Here is an 18,247-nt window from a genome sequence, read left to right on the forward strand (position 1 = left end):
AGATTAAAACTTTACAATTTGTACCTGAATCTTTGTTATTTTCATAGTGTGATTTTTGAGGAATTGTATTGAATCCAATTAGGGTCAATTTGACCCGCTCCATAAAGGGTGTACACAGAAATCGAACAGTGCACGAGGGTGTGCTTAAATACAGGGTTACGTTTGATACACATTCTCATTTTCACTGACTGCATAGATTTTAAATATTAAATGTGGTGAAAATCAAGTTTTATTGTTTATATGTCTATGTGGTGTTTTTAATATGCTTTAAGACAAACCATGTGCAAAATTCATAAGTCAACACCATTGCTGAGTACATTCTCCTTAAAACTGCAGCGAACCAAAGACAGACTCAAAAACACAGTTTGAAATCGCTGGCGTTTCTGACGTCACAAACTACCTTGTAACCAATCACGACAACGTACACGTTAAGCAAGGGTGTAGTTACATTCGAGGCGAGCTATTTAAAGGCATGAAGAAATGTTTTTCACAGGAAAAAAAACCCGCTTAAATATGTTATTTTGGTAATCAAAAATTAGTTTTAAGGGATACAATTATTGACAACAGGGGGACTTTAAAATTCATATCATAGATTTTTTTATTTATTTAAATATTTGCTAAATATTAGGGGGGTTTTTTTTACATAGAAAACAGAACACAGTCAATGGTCTCAGAACAAAAATATTTTTTCAGACTTTGTCTTTTTTTTCAGATTTGGAAATGACTAAAAACAAATTCCATACTACATAGAAACCCTGCTTTAAACAGCAAAGCAGAAAGACTTTCTGTGACACTGTCCTGTCTCGAGGAGGAATTCCTGCACAGTTTAAGAAACTGTTCATCAGTCATGTCACCCACTTCACAGAGCAGTTCACTTCTATTTTAGAAACATACAGTTTTTTTAAGATCTTGCCCCATTTGTGGGTTGAATCTCCAAATCGTGTCTGTTATGAAGATGCAACCATGCAAACACGTGTACAGGAATCAAACGGCATTGACGTCAAAGGCAGGAAATTCTGGGCTCCTCCGATGACCACGAAACAAGTCGCCATATAATTAGGTTAACATGTAAATATATGCCTGATTGTGTGGGAACAGGGCCTATAAATATGTAGCCAGATGGTCCAAATTTAGCACAGGACCCATATCCATTCTGGATGCCATAATCACATAATTGCAAGAAATGCCTGTGACGCAGACTAGAGAGACTAGTTAAAACCACAAACCAGTGCGTTTGTCAATGAGACAGCAAATTGTAAATAGCTGTCGAGCTAAGTGCATTTTGACCTGCTTGACCCCAATAAGAGACACAAGGTAAAGCCAAGCAGGAAAGAGTTCTCGGACCACAAGTAACTTTTCCTTGTCTTCCTAGTACACAACGATGCCCAATTGGTCAGTGGTGGGATAATGAATAGCAGAACATATGGTATGTTGAATGTTTTATTCTGATTGTTGTTTTGTAAGATGTATTTCTTTGGCATTTTTGCCTTTATTCAGTTGGAGAGAGGACAGGAAACAAAGTGGGGTGGGATCAGGAAAGGACCACAAGCCGGGATTCGAACTTGGGTCGCCCAAAGCGCAATTGACCCTTCGCAGGGAGCTTGAATGACAGGTGATCTGACCAATCACACTCCGCCATCTGCCATTTTGTCCGACAAAGCAGTCAGGAGAGTTATTAGATTAACATGGGAGGATTTGAACTTGAAAAACGGGGTGTACTGACGCCTTTCCGTGGTTAAAACGACATTCCTTCTGATGTTCATTCATGTTTATTTGATGCTATAAATGAACTAGAAGGAAGAGATGATCGGTTCACGAGCAGCTTTAACTGAGGGTCTACAGCGATCTGTCAGACACATTAAACAGCCACAAAACGGTATTTATTGTTTACATTTCTTTAAAAAAATGACCAAATATGAAAGGTGAGACTTTGTTTAATATCATAAGTAACCCAAAAGTAACCTGGTCTGTCCTGTCTCCTCTCTGCTCCGCAATGTGTTTTTCACTGCATGAGAACATGGTGTGGCGTGAGAGCGGCGTGGCTTGTCGGACATAGCAACAGTAACTAAAGGGGGCGGGTCTTTGCGAACTGTCAATTGCACTACATGTCACAGGACTGCCCATTAGGCTAAGCTCCGACAATTCTGATTGTTGATGATTGATGAACATTCTAAGATGTACAATATTTTCCAAGAAATGCACAGCTCAAGTAGTTCAGGGCAGGTCTCGACCGCATTACAGTTCCATATCACTTAGTTAGTTCAAAGGTCCTTATAGCCTATAACAGCAAAATAACTAAAACATACAATGACACCGACCAAGCAAATAAATCTAACAGACAACAGGATAAATATTACTAATGTTTTTCCAACTAAATTACCTTGTATTATCTATGGAAAGCACACTCCCTCTCTCTTTCCCATACAAACTCACACACACACGGAACCATAAACAAACTTGTTGTCAGCGCGGTCTCGTGACTTTAACAGTAACATAGTTTTGTAACTGAAAAGGCTACATATCATTTCCCTGTGGCGAGGTAGTAACGTCGCTGTTCTTGAAGCAGTTTAACTTACAGCCAGGCTTTTAGAAACGCTCCACAAGTCATGGCAAAATTACCACCTCAGGTATGCATTTAAAAAAAAAAAAAGTTAACTATCCTTTTTGTAAGGAATAATTGACAAAAGGCAGTTCCATTTTTGATGCTGTCAATATATATAAAAATATATATTTTTGTTAATTGGAATACAGCGGAGTTAAAAATAAAAAGATTTAAAATGTAAAATAAAAACCAAAAATTTTAAATGTTGCCTTGACAACCAATTAAATCTTAAACTAGAATCATATGAACCGAAAATATACAAATAAATGCCGATTTAAAACATTAATAAATACTACAATAATATCTAAATAATGCTAAAATAATATAAAATAAATAATAAAATAAACCAAAAATTAGTCTGTCACAATTATGTTGTGTTGGTTTCATTTTCATGGACTTTTAGCTTGTTCACTGTCAGTTTCCCGTTTCCTTTGCCTTAGTTTCCCACTGTGGCGAGCAGGACGAGGTCGAGGGCCGTGGGAGGACGGTGGCGTGATTGCTGATGAGTGACACCTGCGCGACGCACCGCTCTCGTATCTCTCACGGAGGAGCGGAAGCATAAAAGGAGGAGAGACGGCAGTGAAGGTCGAGAGAGGAACAGGCCCGAGCTTGTGTTGCGCTTTATTATGTGTGGTGGCAGTCGACCGTGAGGGTCTGCAGTCTTTCCTTTCGTTTTTGTATTTATTTATTTATTAAAATCTTTGAATGTTCGCCGGTTCCCGCCTCCTTGTTCCCATAGCATCTATCCTTGCTAAACCCACCACTCAATCTGTTTCCATGGACACCAACTCAATCATCACAGCTGTTCATCCTTTAGTTCATCACCATTGTGTATTTAAGTTCCTCCTTGTGCACTTCAGTTGTCCGGTTTCGTAGTGTTATGTTGTTTGCATTACCTCTCGAGTTATTTAATAAATCTTGTTTTATTGACTAGCAATAGCAAGAAGCAGATCATGTCTGATGCAACATAAAAGCTATTGGCTGGCTAGTTTTTTTAATAATGCCTATGCCCAACTTGCAGTTTGAACAGGAAAAACATTTGACAGTAATTTTTTTGAGGCCTTTAAAGGTGCATAGCGCACGATTCTGAGTTTTTGCAGAACTATGCCACTTCTGGCGGCAAGCGAAACTGCAGCCAGAGATGTGCACGCACTAGACAAAAGTTTTCTTTTTTTAATCTTACGTGGAGTTTGCGTTGGTGTTTGAAATGAATTACAAGCACGTCTCTTACAATCCATCTTCAACGGAGAATGCCGGCGAATACACAAACCTGCCAGACATAGCTATGCGAGCGTGCCGTGAACACGCATGACGTCACGCCCAGTCTCAAATTCCGGCCCGAATCCCTCTTATTTATTTTACTTTACAGGATTATAGAGACAATCTCAGTGATCAGAGAAGGGCTCATTTAGCCCATCCGCCAATTGTTTAAGCATGTATGGGTTAGAAAAACGGGTATTTTTAACATGAAAAGTTGCTTAATGCACCTTTAAGTGATGCGTTTGATAAATATTTATATTTTAACATGTGTGTTATATGTAGTAACTACTGCAATAATCCACTTGAGGTTGCGCTGTAATGTAGTAAATGACAGTGACAAAGTTCTTTAGCCAAATATACTCAATGGACTCTTGTAGCTAATAGATTAAATCAGACACTCAATCAGACAGACTTTTGAATGGAAAAAACCCTCTATGAATAATTGATCATTCAGTCTAAAACATTCCCCATTCACACATAAAGGCAAGTCAACTGGGATCTGTTTGCCTGACACACAAAGCTTGTTAAATAGGTCTGAAAATGAGCGCAAGGCCCAAGAGATCAGAGCGATGCTCTAGTTATCCACCAGCCCCCACACACAGCCCACCTTTTAAAGGGCACCTATTATGACATTTAAAATGTTCCTAATGTTGTTTAGGGAGTCCCCAACAACAGTTTTACATGCATGCAATGACAAAAAAAGACTTTTGTTGTCGTATAATATGCATTTATTTTTACCTGATTTGCTCACCGACTCCCAAATGATTCGTTCAACGACTCATTTTTCCAAACCCCTCCTTTGCGCGACGCTAATCTGCGATTGGTCAGATGACCCAGCAGTGTTTACAGAGATAATACTTATTGTTTAACACGGAGTACAATGATGCTTTTATCAATTAAATCGTGTTATAATAATGATTATAGTCCACTGCTTTGTAGTTTGTAGTAAAAAACTAAAAATAAGATAAAGAATTTAATGTTATGTTAGCGAGCATAGCCCAGAATTCATATTGTAAAAGCACAAACAGTCTTTGTTTGCGTTAGCCCGATGCATAAACACGTTTAAAAAAAAATTTTTTCTTTTTAAAATGCAGTTACGTTACTACGAGGTATTACTCTATTCTTTAAGACAACTCCGAAAACAACGACAAACACTTCACATATCTCAATACAATTGTCATTGAAGACCTAGAAGCTAAACGGTGCTTACACAACAAACAAAATAATTATTAATCATGCTACATAAAACATAAAAGCAACAATTATTAATAACACTTACAGGTTGTGATACGGAGGAGGAAGCTGATGCAAATACACTTGGAACTGAACCTTCCCTCAATATCAGGCGGCTCGCGAATCCAAGTTTGATTGCATTTAAGTTGATAAAGCAATCGTCTTCAAAATGGCGCAAGCACAAGGCTCGGACTATACTTCTGTGGTATAGCTGTATATAATAATTGTAGCCACTTAGTCTTCAAATGCTCCTCCTTGGGCAGATGTAAAAAGTTGGCTTTTGAGTCGCACTTCAGAACACAGCGTCTCGTCGCCATGATGTTTTCAAGTTTTCCCTGCTGTCCTTGGAGCGCAATAAGTGGGCGTATCGTATTCAAATAACTTGACAAGTTGACGTCATCTAGTCAGAGAAAAAGCTTCGGTCTTCTAACGATTCATAAAAATTACTTTTGAAAGACAATAACTTTATATACGTTGCACTTTCATATTTCAAACTTTGCAGGATGTTTTTGTTCACTTAGATCTATGTTACACACTACATGAAAGGTAAATTTCAAAATTCCATAATAGGTGCCCTTTAAACAAGTCGTCCATGCCTAACTGCCCATTAACCAATCCACACGGCAAAAACAAGCAGGAGCGATGGGATCTGATGCAGCACTATCACACTGGACTGTGCATTAATGCAAAGCCAAAGCTATTTAACACACTGCTTAAGGCACAATGAAGGATCAAAATGCTTTAGAATCATGTGCACTGGGTCTAACAACTCTGATCGCAAAGGTTACGAGTATATACCACTTAAAAATGTGCAGAGATGGTTTCCATGGTAACATGTCAGCATTTCCTCACTGAAACTTGAGGTCTGAGCGAACCTTTCATTAGATATACGAGCAGAACAGAAGAGCTGTGACTAATAATTTGATGCCTGGGAACTAGACAAAGCTGAATAAGCGGATATAATTGATCACTTGGACTTCAGGAGAGAAGAGGAGAACTTGCCAGATTTCTTCATTAACCAGGTGACTGTGACCTGAATGACACACCGTGTCTCAAGTAGAGCAGAAACAGTTTTGATCCAAAACACAAAACAATATAATATTAGTATCATTTTTAAGTTAAGTTTTAGCCATTTTGTTATGTAATATTGCTTTTTTTTTTAGTTGTCTTTAAATATATTTCTATTTACCTTTACCTTAACTATTATTCATTTCATTTTAATTTATTTTAAATGTATTTTTTATAGATATATATAACTTTTCCTTGACTTCCTCCACAATGATGCCCATTTGGTCAGTGGTTGAATAATGAAGAGCAGAATATTTGGTATTATGGTATATAATATAATTAGCCTGGCTAACGCCAGACCCAATTCTCGTTGAGACTTGGGTCTGGGAACCACATGTTCATTTTCTCGTATTTGAGGCGTGGTTTACGAATGCACCGGCGCCGTTTATTGGGCGCTAAGAATGTCTATCAAATGCGCCTGTACGTAGCTCATAGCCAATCGTTTCCATTATACCAGATGACGTATGTAGAGAAATGGTTTAACGCCAAACGCTGCTCTTTTTTCTAAATAAAATTGCGATCTAAACTACTTAGAACAATATCTAAGGCTGCATCAAAAGGTAGCTTCGCGTCTGCTGCCATGTTGACTCCATAGATATAAACAAACTGCTTAGTTGTGTCGCAAAGATGTCGTCATCGTCTTGCTGCTCCCTCCCCGTTCTGTGATTGGTTCCCTAAACGAGGCGAAAATCAGGTCCATGGTTTCCAGACTGCCTTTCAGCGAGAATAAAATCGCGCTGCGCAAAGGCAGTCTGGGGAAACCCAGGCTATAATATAATGGTATTATATGATGTATACATCATATGTTGAATGTAGTATAATTGAATTATATAACTATAATATATAATTGTAAATATACACACACTCACCGACCAATTTATCAGGCACACCTGTACAATTGCTTGTTAACGCAAATATCTAATCAGCCAATCACATGGCAGTAACTCAATGCATTTGTAGACATGGTCAAGCCGATCTGCCGTATCAACGGTTCAGGCTGCTGCTGGTGTAATGGTGCTGGTGGTGGTATTTTCTTGGCACACTTTGGGCCTCTTAGTACCAACTGAGCATCATTTAAACATCACAGCCGACCTGAGTATTCTTTCTGACCATGTCCATCCCTTTATGATCACATTGTATCATCTTCTGATGGATACTTCCAGCAGGAAGTGTCTGCTTAAATAATCTCAAACGGGTTTCTTGAACATGGCAATGAGATAGCTATACTCCAATAGGCTACACATTTACCAGATCTCAATCCAATAGAGCATCTTTGTAATGTGATGGAATGGAAGATTCCCATCATGTATGTTCAGCCCACAAATCTGCAGGAACTGTGTGATGCGATCATGTCAATATGTACCAAAATCGCGGAGGAATGTTTCCAGCATCTTAAGAATTAAGCCAGTTCTGAAGGCAAAAGGGCATCCAACCGGGTACTAGAAGCTGTACCTAATAAAGTGGCTGATGAGTTTGTGTATTATTTATATATATATATATATATATAAACAATGCTGATGAGTGAAAGGTGAAAGATTGACTTGCCTGGTCTATATAAAAGGCAGTTCCTGAGCGTATCTCTCTGCGCTGTTTGAGATCAGTCTCAGTAGTGTCTCTGGACAGGGCAACATATTCAACCTCTCGCTTTGTTAATTCCTAACAAACAAGGAGAAAAAGAGGAAAGACTATAAAGAACATAGTCGTTATGAAATTGACTGAGTGTTTTATTCTGTAGAAATGCAGCATGTATTGGTGGTTGTGGTAGGGAGTGGTAATGCTTGAAATTACCAGGTACTGCATGGCAATCGAGCGCCGTAGAGGACCGGGAGGACCAATGAGAAACACGTCCTGTCCAAGAAGGTCCTTCTGCATTATCCAGCGAAGGTGCTGGGTGACCATTTGTGGCAAAGCCTCCATCACTGTCAAGAAAATGTGAGATATTTTTGAAAAATACAGACAACTTTCTGCAATGTGTAAAGTTTGGGTAAGATAGATAGATAGATAGATGGATGGATGGATGGATGGATGGATGGATGGATGGATGGATGGATGGATGGATGGATGGATGGATGGATGGATGGATGGATGGATGGATGGATGGATGGATGGATGGATGGATGGATGGATGGATGGATGGATGGATGGATGGATGGATGGATAGATAGATAGATAGATAGATAGATAGATAGATAGATAGATAATGGTTGATGCAAATTCAGTTTTGCACCAAAGAAATAAATTATATTTTAAAGTACATTCAAGTAGAAAACTATTATTTTAAATTGTAATAATATTTCACAATATTTTTTTTTTTTATGTATTTTTGATCAAATAAATGCAGCATTGATGAGCATAAGAGACTTCTTTCAAAACTTCAAAAAACATAAGAGTAATGCTTCCAAACTTTTGACCGGTACTGTATACTACCGGTATATATAAAATATGTTCATTTATTGTTCACATTTACTTTAAAAATCCTGCATACATGCTGGGATATTAATATTGTTTAATTGTTGTTTATCAATAAAACAATAATAAAGTACTGCCTGAAAATTATCTCAACAGCATGTCAAACCAAAGTGGCATCATGTGCATTAAAAATTATGCTAAACATTTTTCTTAGACCTAATATGAATTTTATGAGCCATTTTTGCAGTGACTTTTAATCAGCTGGTGTTTCAATGACATTTAATGGACGCATGAAGTCAATTCTCCTCAAGTTCACACACAGCACTGTATTACAACAAGCACATACTGTGATTTACTGGCACAAGTTCTGGATTTCTGGGGGTTTTGAGTCGATATGAGATCTCGCCAATCTTCACAGTGTCACCTGTGGAGACAAAAAAAAAGTTAAATAATTAAATAGAAAAACAAAGCAAACGTAACACAAATAACCAAAACTATGAAACATTCTATTTACAAACAAACCTTGTCAACAGAGCAGACATTTCTTTTTAAATGTCAATATTTATGGAAACGTTAAAGACGGATGTAAACATATCGGAAGTGTATTCAAAAGACAGAATACAGAGTAAATAGAACTTGGTGGACTCCTTTTAACCTGTCAGTGAACATCAATGTAATACTTAAGTGAAAGCTTAACCTCAAACCTGCGTAATAACAAACTAGAAAGACAAGAAGGGTCCTTTTGTGTGCAGATAAACAGACTTTGGCTTTGTTGAAATCAGTACCTGAAGAAGTGTTGAGGAGTTTGACCTCATGTGCGCTGCAGTTCCAACCTTCTTTTGACATTACTGGTCCCAATATATGGCGAATCCTTCTCGCAGCAACAGCGGCTGCTGTCCCTTTAAATAAAATGCGCGAATGCATCCCGAGCCTTTAAAAAGCGCTGTTAAATTAAAAATATATGTGTTATATATTCACTGCTTTATCATCATGCTCACGTCATGAGTGTTTACATCACCGGTGCACGGACCTAGACGGAGTGAATTAGGTGACGGACAGAAACGGTCCGTTTGAATACGTCCTCCGTGTGGGACCGGCTGCTGCATTATGGGTTCCACGGGAAACAAACTTACAAACCCTGTCAAGGAGCGTTGCTTTCTAGAAATAACTTCTGTTTAGCTTGGGGGTAACCTGCATTGTCGAAGATTTCTGTAATCTATTAAGTTTTACTTAAACTGACTAGGGTCTAATCTAAAATCTACTATAAATAAGCACGAAGATTGGGTGAAAACTAAACTAAAATAAAATAAATGCAATACAATAAAATTGTGTCAGGCTAAACGGTTACAAATCGTGTTGTTGTATTAGAGAATCATATTATTTTAGCTATTATATATTAAAATGTACATATATGAAGTTAGTGACTCGAAATGCTAATCTAATCTATACTGTTATAAAAAAAATAAGTGGAAGGCCCACTTAAGTGTCTTGAAATGTGCAGCGTTATCAAATGTGTTGATGTAATTTCCACTAAAACAGGAAGAGAGGATGGTTTTGTTTATATAACAGCTTGGCCAGAGCCGTCCCAGACAGCAACATGTGTCGGCCCAGATCCGGCCCACATCTGGTACACGTGGATTGCTCACAGCCCAGATGTGGGCCGGATCTGTGGGCCGACGCTGTTGCTGACTGAGGTTGAGCTCGGTAAAGCCGCAGTTTTCTCCTAATCTCTAACTGTCTCTCCTAAATTGCTCCATATCGCATATTTCCCAACGCAAAGCATATTTACACTATCTGAATCGTTCCCAGCCCCCTATGTGCCATTCATCATGTAGAAAACAGTATTGTGTGAACAAACTACCGATGTGAGCCGCAGCTTCAGAGTCTGATTATAATGTTGTAGGAAGGACGTTTTAGATTTGAGCATTTGATTGGACAGAACATGCTTATGTCATAAAAATCATTTATCCATATGGCGGAAGTGTAGGGTAAGTTTTGAATGCTTATATCTTCTAAATTCTGATTGTATCATTGTTTTGGAACACACTAGCTTATAAATAACAGTAACAATTTCAATTCACAATAAAATTTCAATTTTGATTTCATGGGGACTTTAAAAAGAATTGATTCGAATTTTGATAAAATAAAATAAATGTGTGATAATATGAGAGAGTAGAGTTCAAATAAACTTCGAAACCATCACAAAAGCGCGCGGTTTTAAAAAAAAGTCATAGTAATTTAAAGTCTTTAAAAAGTGGGATTATGTGTAAAACGCGCAGGTTTCGTGACGTCATGGATAGCGCATCGATTCCTTATAGGGATTTGACATTTATCACGTGGAAAGAGAGAGGCTCAGCCTCTGGGAGACCCTGATAGAGTAGGGAGGAGTGGAGATGAGAAAGGGAAATAACACTTAAACCATATGCTCAATTCCACGAGTGAAAGTCGCGCTTGATTTGTGCGGAGATCTTGAGCGCAGGGACTAGGAGAATAATGGAAGATGAAGACTGCAAATACACTCGCAGCCCTGCCTGGGAAGAGCTGGTCAGTACATTTCTATTCGGATACACACCAGAGAGATCTTCATAACCGTGCACACATGTATGACAGGCGGCGATTAAGGACTTTAGTAGTATTTTCTCTTGATCTGATCGTGGTGGCTTATCTCGATGTAAGTAGGCTATACAATCGAAGAATCCCGTTCTACATTCCTCTACAAACTGGTGAACTTGTACGGGATTGATTTAGACAATACAAGTTTCAGGGTATAATAGTAGCAAACTAATTATCTTATCTTAGTGAGTGACATCGCTATTATAGCTCTTTTTTTGCCATTCAAAGTTACAATGGACTGAGAGGAAATGTGAGAACCGCAATGACCCATTTTCATAGAGATAGCCTAGGCTATATAAATTAGTGGAATTAAAATAGGCTAATTCGTTTTTGTGTGTGTGTGTGTGTGTGTGTGTGTGTGTGGTGCTGATTGACTGTGTCCTGCTATCCGCATTTCTGAAAGAGTTTTAAATAAGACACGTTGAAAGGCTCTGGCGAAATATAAAATATGACTGCATGTAAATAATCGATCAAATCAATCAATAGGATTTGTGTTTTTGTCATCTGTTTGAATTCACAAAACATATGCCTTTAAACTTATAGTAAGTTAAGTTCTCTGCTCAGCAGTCTTCATTTATAAAAATCTCAATGTTAGCCTACTTCATAATGGCTCTTATTAGTGTGCATGGCTAATGTGTGATGTGAATAAATACAGTAAGTAAATAAGTGACAATAAAAACTAGCATGTTGATTTAAACTAAATATTATGTATAATATGCTGCCTTCGCGTGCTTTCGGAAATGTCCTACTTCCCACTTCTGAAGTCGTGATTACGAGCGTGAGAGGGCGTTCATGTCCAACTTTTTAAATAGAAAACTAGTATTTAAGTTAACTTAGCTAACTTACAATAATTCCGTTAGCATACGAGGTTCGCCTCGCGCAAGCGGCGACCATCTAATAAACGCCCATATCACCTCAACATTTTATTGATATAAACCAAACTTTTAATTGATATAATTTCGGCATGAAATGGGTAATAAAGTGACAAATAAAGACATTACTTATGTAGCTACTTAGCCAGTGTTTTATGGGTGTCCAATTCGCATCCTAGCGCTCGAGCCGCCAACTGTTGCTATGGTTACAGTCTCAAGCGATATAATGTATGGACCTAGATTTATACCGAGGAGGCCCAATGCAATAAACTGAAGAAGGGACCCAGAAAACCTAACGAATAAACTATATCATCATATACATACATGTACTGTATGTGTATAGGCATATATGGGTATTGTATATTTCGTAAATGATATAATGTGGTAGAATATGTGTCCCTTGATAGTTTTCCGGAACGCGTCAATGTCCAAACTGCAGTCTTTGGCAGCTCTCACTAGATTTTGAGACTCGGTCTGGTTGTAGCTTTGTATAATGTTACAGAAGAAACATCTGTTGCTGTATCCTCGCCATAGTTTGTGAGATACCCGTCCGCCGCTAGGGTTTGCTACAGAGATTTCCTCCCGCTCCGAGCGTCTCAGCCCCCCGTCTGCCTTCCTTCATGCAGTCAGGGAACCAGCGCTCGTGTTCAGACACGAAAATGCACACCACCCGGCTAGGAAAGTTTCACAGCAGCTCGTTTAAAATATCAGACTCTAAGTGAATGCCTGGTGGCGCGCGGTTGGGCAGAAAAACGCAAAAGCATGACGGCCAGGAGAACCGCTTTCCACCCGTTGTCCAGCTCCCGCATCTCGGCGGAGAGGAAGGGAGCGGCTGAGCGCGTTCATAACCCGGAGTGCTGTGACTCTTCCCCGCAGGAGCCGGAGAAACCAGCCGCGACCCCTTCAGGGCTGCCCGCCGTGGGGGCTGTCGGGGGACCCGGGCCGGTGGTGGTGGTGGTGGACGAGTCATCCGACAGCGAGGGAGAGCAGGAAGGGCCGCAGAAACTCATCAGGAAAGTGTCAACCTCCGGGCAAATACGAAGCAAGGTAAGACACGCTGTTTCACACCCGAAGCTTGTGTTGTGTGTTTTGCTGTTCATGTCCAGGCCAGTAAGCAGACGATGGTGCTATGTAGTCCCATGCGCACATGGTGGACGTCTATGAGCTCAGTAAACACTGAGCTTTTCCAGCGTCAAACATCTGGAATGATTGCAAACTGAACATGAATGTTGCGGTTGAATCGCCTGTTCATCTCTCATATTAGGCTAAGCATGCAGTAAATGCAGCTCAGTCAGCAGTGCTCTACTTTACAGTCTTTAACCTGTTGATATGTGTAGTCACTCACGACCACTTGTTGGTCTGTTTTTCTGAATGTGGACACTCTTTTCTTTACTTTTCTTTTCGTTTTGTTTTGACCATGAGTCTTTTGGTTTCTTCACGCATTTTTATCGCATACAATTATATCGATTCGATTTTAAATGATTATATTATGATTTATTATATTATGTTGTTATATTAAATAATATATTAGGCCTATAATATAATTATATTAAAATATAGTAATATAAAATTGCATTTGAATAGATTATCAAACACTGATGCTTGCTTGATGATGATGTTGAACCCTACATAGTTTTTCTATGAGATTTTCTTGCTTACATTCATGTTAAATTTTTTTATCTTAAATAATCAACGGTATCATTCATGTGTGACATTGAGAAATAAGTTATTATATATATATATATATATATATATATATATATATATATATATATATATATATATATATATAGCCTATATGTATATTTATATTTATATATTTTTTTAAATTAATATATATATTATTATAGAAATATATTAAAATATAACTATATTTTAAAACAAAAAAATCTGTCTTCGGATCCCTGGTTAAATGCTTCATCCACTTTGAATAATACAACTTTTTTTGCCTGTTTGTTTTTGCTTTTTAAAAGTCATTGCTGTATTTAGTTTGGAATGATTTTCTCTCCTTTTTACTTTAAACACAATAATCAAATGTTATGCCCTTGTGTGTCTAAATCAGAACTGATCTGGGGTCAGTTAACACATTTCCATACTTAAGCCCCCATAAACCCATTAAAACGTGGGCTTTGATGCGTACGTTAATGAATAGTAATTGAAGCCTCTTGATTCTGCTCTCCTGCTTTGGCAAGATGACACCTCAGCCATCTTGCCCCACTTTATGTGACACAATAAAAAGTTCCTCTTTTCTGACCAGAACAAATCCACTTAATTATTGAGTGCTGCTCTCCACCCCCTGTACATTATTAAAGAGGGCTATATTTAGATACGGGCTGCTCTGGATGTAGAAGGGGCTGTTCTTTAGTGGTGATAATGAGCTGTCAGTTTAAAACACACACCACATGTGTAAATAAAGCCTCGTTCAACAAGAATCATTCAACATCATATCTCCTCTCATCAGTCAATAATATGCAGTTGATGAATGCAACTCACGTCCATGTCACTGTTTAGGGTTTTTTATTTGCAAATGTCAGTATAGAGATTGTGACACGCATTTGTTTGAGATCTTTGCTGAACAGGGTAGTCTTTTTACCTCAGTCAGCTTAAAGGATTAGTTCACTTAAAAAAAAACTTTTGCTGATAATTTACTCACCCCGATGTCATCCAAGATGTCCATGTATTTCTTTTTTCAGTCGAAAAGAAATTAAGGTTTTTGATGAAAACATTTCTCCATATAATGGACTTCAATGGGCCCCAAACGGTTCAAGGTCCAGATGACAGTGTCAGTGCCGCTTCAACCGACTGTAAACGATACCAGACGATGAATAAGGGTCTTATCTAGCGAAACGCTCGGTCATTTTAAAAATAAATAAAAAAGTTTAAGTTTTATAAGCACAAACGCTCGCCTTGCTCTGTTCTGTGATGCGCGTTCGTGACGTCACGTAATACGCAATTACGTTGAAAAGGTCACGCTTCTATGAAAAGTAAAACATTTCTGTCCTGACGAATTTTTTTTTAGGCTTTTTAATATTACAACACACAGGATACGCACACGCAATGGGCATTTTAAACGATAAACTGACACAAAGACATTTGAATATGTGTATATGGTCCTCCTTCCGCACATTTGTAAACACTGACTCGGTGAAGCGTGACCTTTTCAACGTAATTGCGTATTACGTGACGTCACGAACGCGCATCACAGAACAGAGCAAGGCGAGCGTTTGTGCTTACCGGTATAAAACTTAAACTTTTTTTTTTTTTTTTTTGAAATGACAGATCGTTTAGCTAGATAAGACCCTTATTCATCGCCTGGTATCGTTTAAAGCCCGTTGAAGCGGCACTGACACTGTCATTTGGACCTTGAACCGTTTGGTCGCCAGTGAAGTCCATTATATGGAGAAATGTTTTCATCAAAAACCTTAATTTCTTTTCGACTGAAGAAAGAAAGACATGAACATCTTGGATGACATCGGGGTGAGTAAATTATCAGCAAAAGTTTTTTCAAAAGTGAACTAATCCTTTAAAGGGATAGTTCACCCAACAATTCTGTCATCATTTACTCACCTTCAAGTTGTTCTAAACCTGTATGAATTTCTTTGGTAACACTTTACTTGAAGGCGTGTGCCTAAGACTGACGACACCTTCATAATCATGACATGACACATATCGTGAATGTGAAGGAGGTTTTATGCATGTTTATGACAACTGTCAATAAGTGTCATTCGCTCAATTATTTAGATTTTTTTCTGCTCATGTTTCGCTCATGTTTATGACCTATTTATGACATTTGTGTCATTACCAAGACACTGACAGGTTATGATGTATTGGTTTATGTCAAGTTGTCATAACAAAGACATCTAAAAAAAAATCATATTTGCATTAAAATGTCATAATTGAGTGAATGACACTTATTGGCAGTTGTCATAAGCATGCATAAAACCTCCTTCATATTCACGATATGTGTCATGTCATGATTATAAAGGTGTCGTGTCAGTCTTAGGCACACCCCTTCAAGTAAAGTGTTACCAAAGAAATTCATACAGGTTTGGAACAACTTGAAGGTGAGTAAATGATGACAGAAGTGTTGTCTTATGCACACCCCTTCAAGTAAAGTGTTACCATTTCTTTCTTCTGCTGATCGTAAAAGAAGATATTTTGAAGAATGTTGGAAACCAAACAAACACCAAAACATTTTTCAACTTTTCAAAGTTTTGAACTGTAAAATACGGAGTAATGGCTGCTGAAAATTCAGCTTTGCGTTTGCGATCACATGAATAAATTACATTTAAAAAAAATATTCCAGTTATTTTAAATTCATATTTCATGTTATATCTCTATTTACTGTATTTGATTAAATAAATGCAGCCTTTATGATCATGAAACCTTCTTTATAAAACATTACAAAAATATTTCCCCTAAAAATCTGACCATATATATTTAATAATACTTTTACTTCATCAAAAATACAGTAACAACAGTAATATAGTAAAATATAATCACTATTTTTCAAATATTTTAAAATGTAATTTATTCCTGTGATGTGAAGCTGAATTTTCATCATTATAATATATATACATGAATATATTTAAGAAAAATGTGTTATACAGTATATAATATATATATATATATATATATATATATATATATATATATATATATATATATATATATATATATATATATATATATATAATATAATTTATCTATAAATATATATACAGTGTATATGCAAATATTTCTTACATGCATATGTGTGTATTTGTATATATACAGTACAAATAATTATAGGCTACACAGTACACACACACATATATTATGTAAACACAAACTTTTATTTTGGATGCGATTAATCGCGATTAATCTTTGCCCATCACTAATATATATATAACCATTACTCTAGTCTTCAGTGTCACATGATCCTTCAGAAATAATGATTTTCATGATTTTGTGCTCAAGAAACATTTCTTCTTCTTGTTCTTCTTCTTCTTATCAATATTGAAAACAATTGTGCTGCTTAACATTAACATTTTCTTAACATCACAGCCTATATCTCGGTCAACCACTAGACATAACCTGTTCTAGATGTCCAGATGGAGAAAGTCCAGCTCTGTTCGAGTGTATTCAGTGTTTTCCTCTCAGCATTCTCACCAGACTAGAATAATCAGAGCGTTGAGGAAGTACATTTGTTTTTCGAGAGTTATTCTCCAGTGCATGTGTGTTTATGTTAGACCGGTCAAGTGCACTGCTGTTCAGCGGAGTGCCTCCCTCTGCCCTGGTAACTCTGGGTAATGTCCAGGCCATCTGCGTTACACGAGTTACAGGAGGGTGAGAGCGAGAGCTAGTTAGCTAGCTGATAATGGTAGGTGTTGTGTTGTTCTGTTGGCCAGTGGGCTGTGATGTGTGCAGATCAGTGCTAATGGAGCATGTGAGCTCTCAGCGCTGTCCCATCTCATTGTTTGCTTTACATGGGCTCTTCACAGACTGCCCCATGTGTCCTGGTTGCACCGTGGCCACTCTCTGTCACAGATCACTCCATATGCTGGGGATGATGATCAGGGATGGAGGGCACTGACATTTTTCAAACCCAGGTTAGCTGATGCCATAGTAACTGCCCACTCTGTCTTCATTACGCTAATTGGGGGAGTGCAGGGAGCGCTGTGTAAAGCTGTGACTTTGAGTAACACTTCGGGGCATGATGACATCAAAATAAATGTGTAGATCGATTTAAATGTAAAACAAAATCAAGAAAATAATCTGTGCTATTTTGTGTCTTGCTCATTCACAGGCTTAGTTTCTGTTGCGACATCAATCTTCCTTTAAAAAAAAAAAAAAAATCCTCTTAGTTTTAGAAATTTTAGGTATAACTGATTTTAGGAATTATGCAACAAGAAAAAGAAAAAAAGAATATAATATAATATAATATAAAATAAATATCTAATGTTGATCTGAATCAGTGTTATTTTAAGTATCATTTATATACTTTTTTTGTTAATATTTTGAATTAGATTTTTTATATTTTCTGTTTTTACTTTAAATTTTAGTTAAAGTTTTAGTAATTTTGTTGTGATTTTTTGTCATTTCATTAGCTTTTTTAATACTTGCTTTATATTTTTTATTTTAGTTTATTTAGTTTGAGTTATTTTAGTACTTAAAGTAAAACTAAATGAAAATTAATATATAATATATA

At 37.4% G+C, this 18,247-nt stretch overlaps 2 protein-coding genes across 6 annotated transcripts in view; one reads left to right on the forward strand and one right to left on the reverse strand.

Moving 5' to 3' along the window:
* vwa8 (von Willebrand factor A domain containing 8) overlaps positions 1 to 9,679 on the reverse strand; it is a 174,888-nt gene extending 165,209 nt beyond the window's left edge. For both annotated transcript variants that reach the window (XM_079618780.1, XM_079618781.1), the window contains exons 1-4: positions 9,358 to 9,679; positions 8,919 to 8,996; positions 7,952 to 8,082; positions 7,709 to 7,819 (exon numbers count right to left, since the gene is read on the reverse strand). In XM_079618780.1, coding sequence (XP_079474906.1) covers positions 7,709 to 7,819; positions 7,952 to 8,082; positions 8,919 to 8,996; positions 9,358 to 9,496 — 459 coding nt within the window. In that variant the 5' untranslated portion in view covers positions 9,497 to 9,679. The remainder of the gene's footprint in view (positions 1 to 7,708; positions 7,820 to 7,951; positions 8,083 to 8,918; positions 8,997 to 9,357) is intronic.
* A 1,231-nt stretch (positions 9,680 to 10,910) lies between these two features.
* Positions 10,911 to 18,247, forward strand: part of dgkh (diacylglycerol kinase, eta) — an 89,566-nt gene continuing 82,229 nt past the window's right edge. For 3 of the 4 annotated variants that reach the window (XM_079618440.1, XM_079618443.1, XM_079618441.1), the window contains exon 1: positions 12,152 to 13,104. In XM_079618440.1, coding sequence (XP_079474566.1) covers positions 12,820 to 13,104 — 285 coding nt within the window. In that variant the 5' untranslated portion in view covers positions 12,152 to 12,819. Of the gene's footprint in view, positions 11,117 to 12,151; positions 13,105 to 18,247 lie in introns of those variants that run through there. The other variant, XM_079618442.1, reaches the window with a different exon arrangement.

Source organism: Phoxinus phoxinus, assembly GCF_949152265.1.
Source record: "Phoxinus phoxinus genome assembly, chromosome: 7".
Taxonomy (NCBI): domain Eukaryota; kingdom Metazoa; phylum Chordata; class Actinopteri; order Cypriniformes; family Leuciscidae; genus Phoxinus; species Phoxinus phoxinus.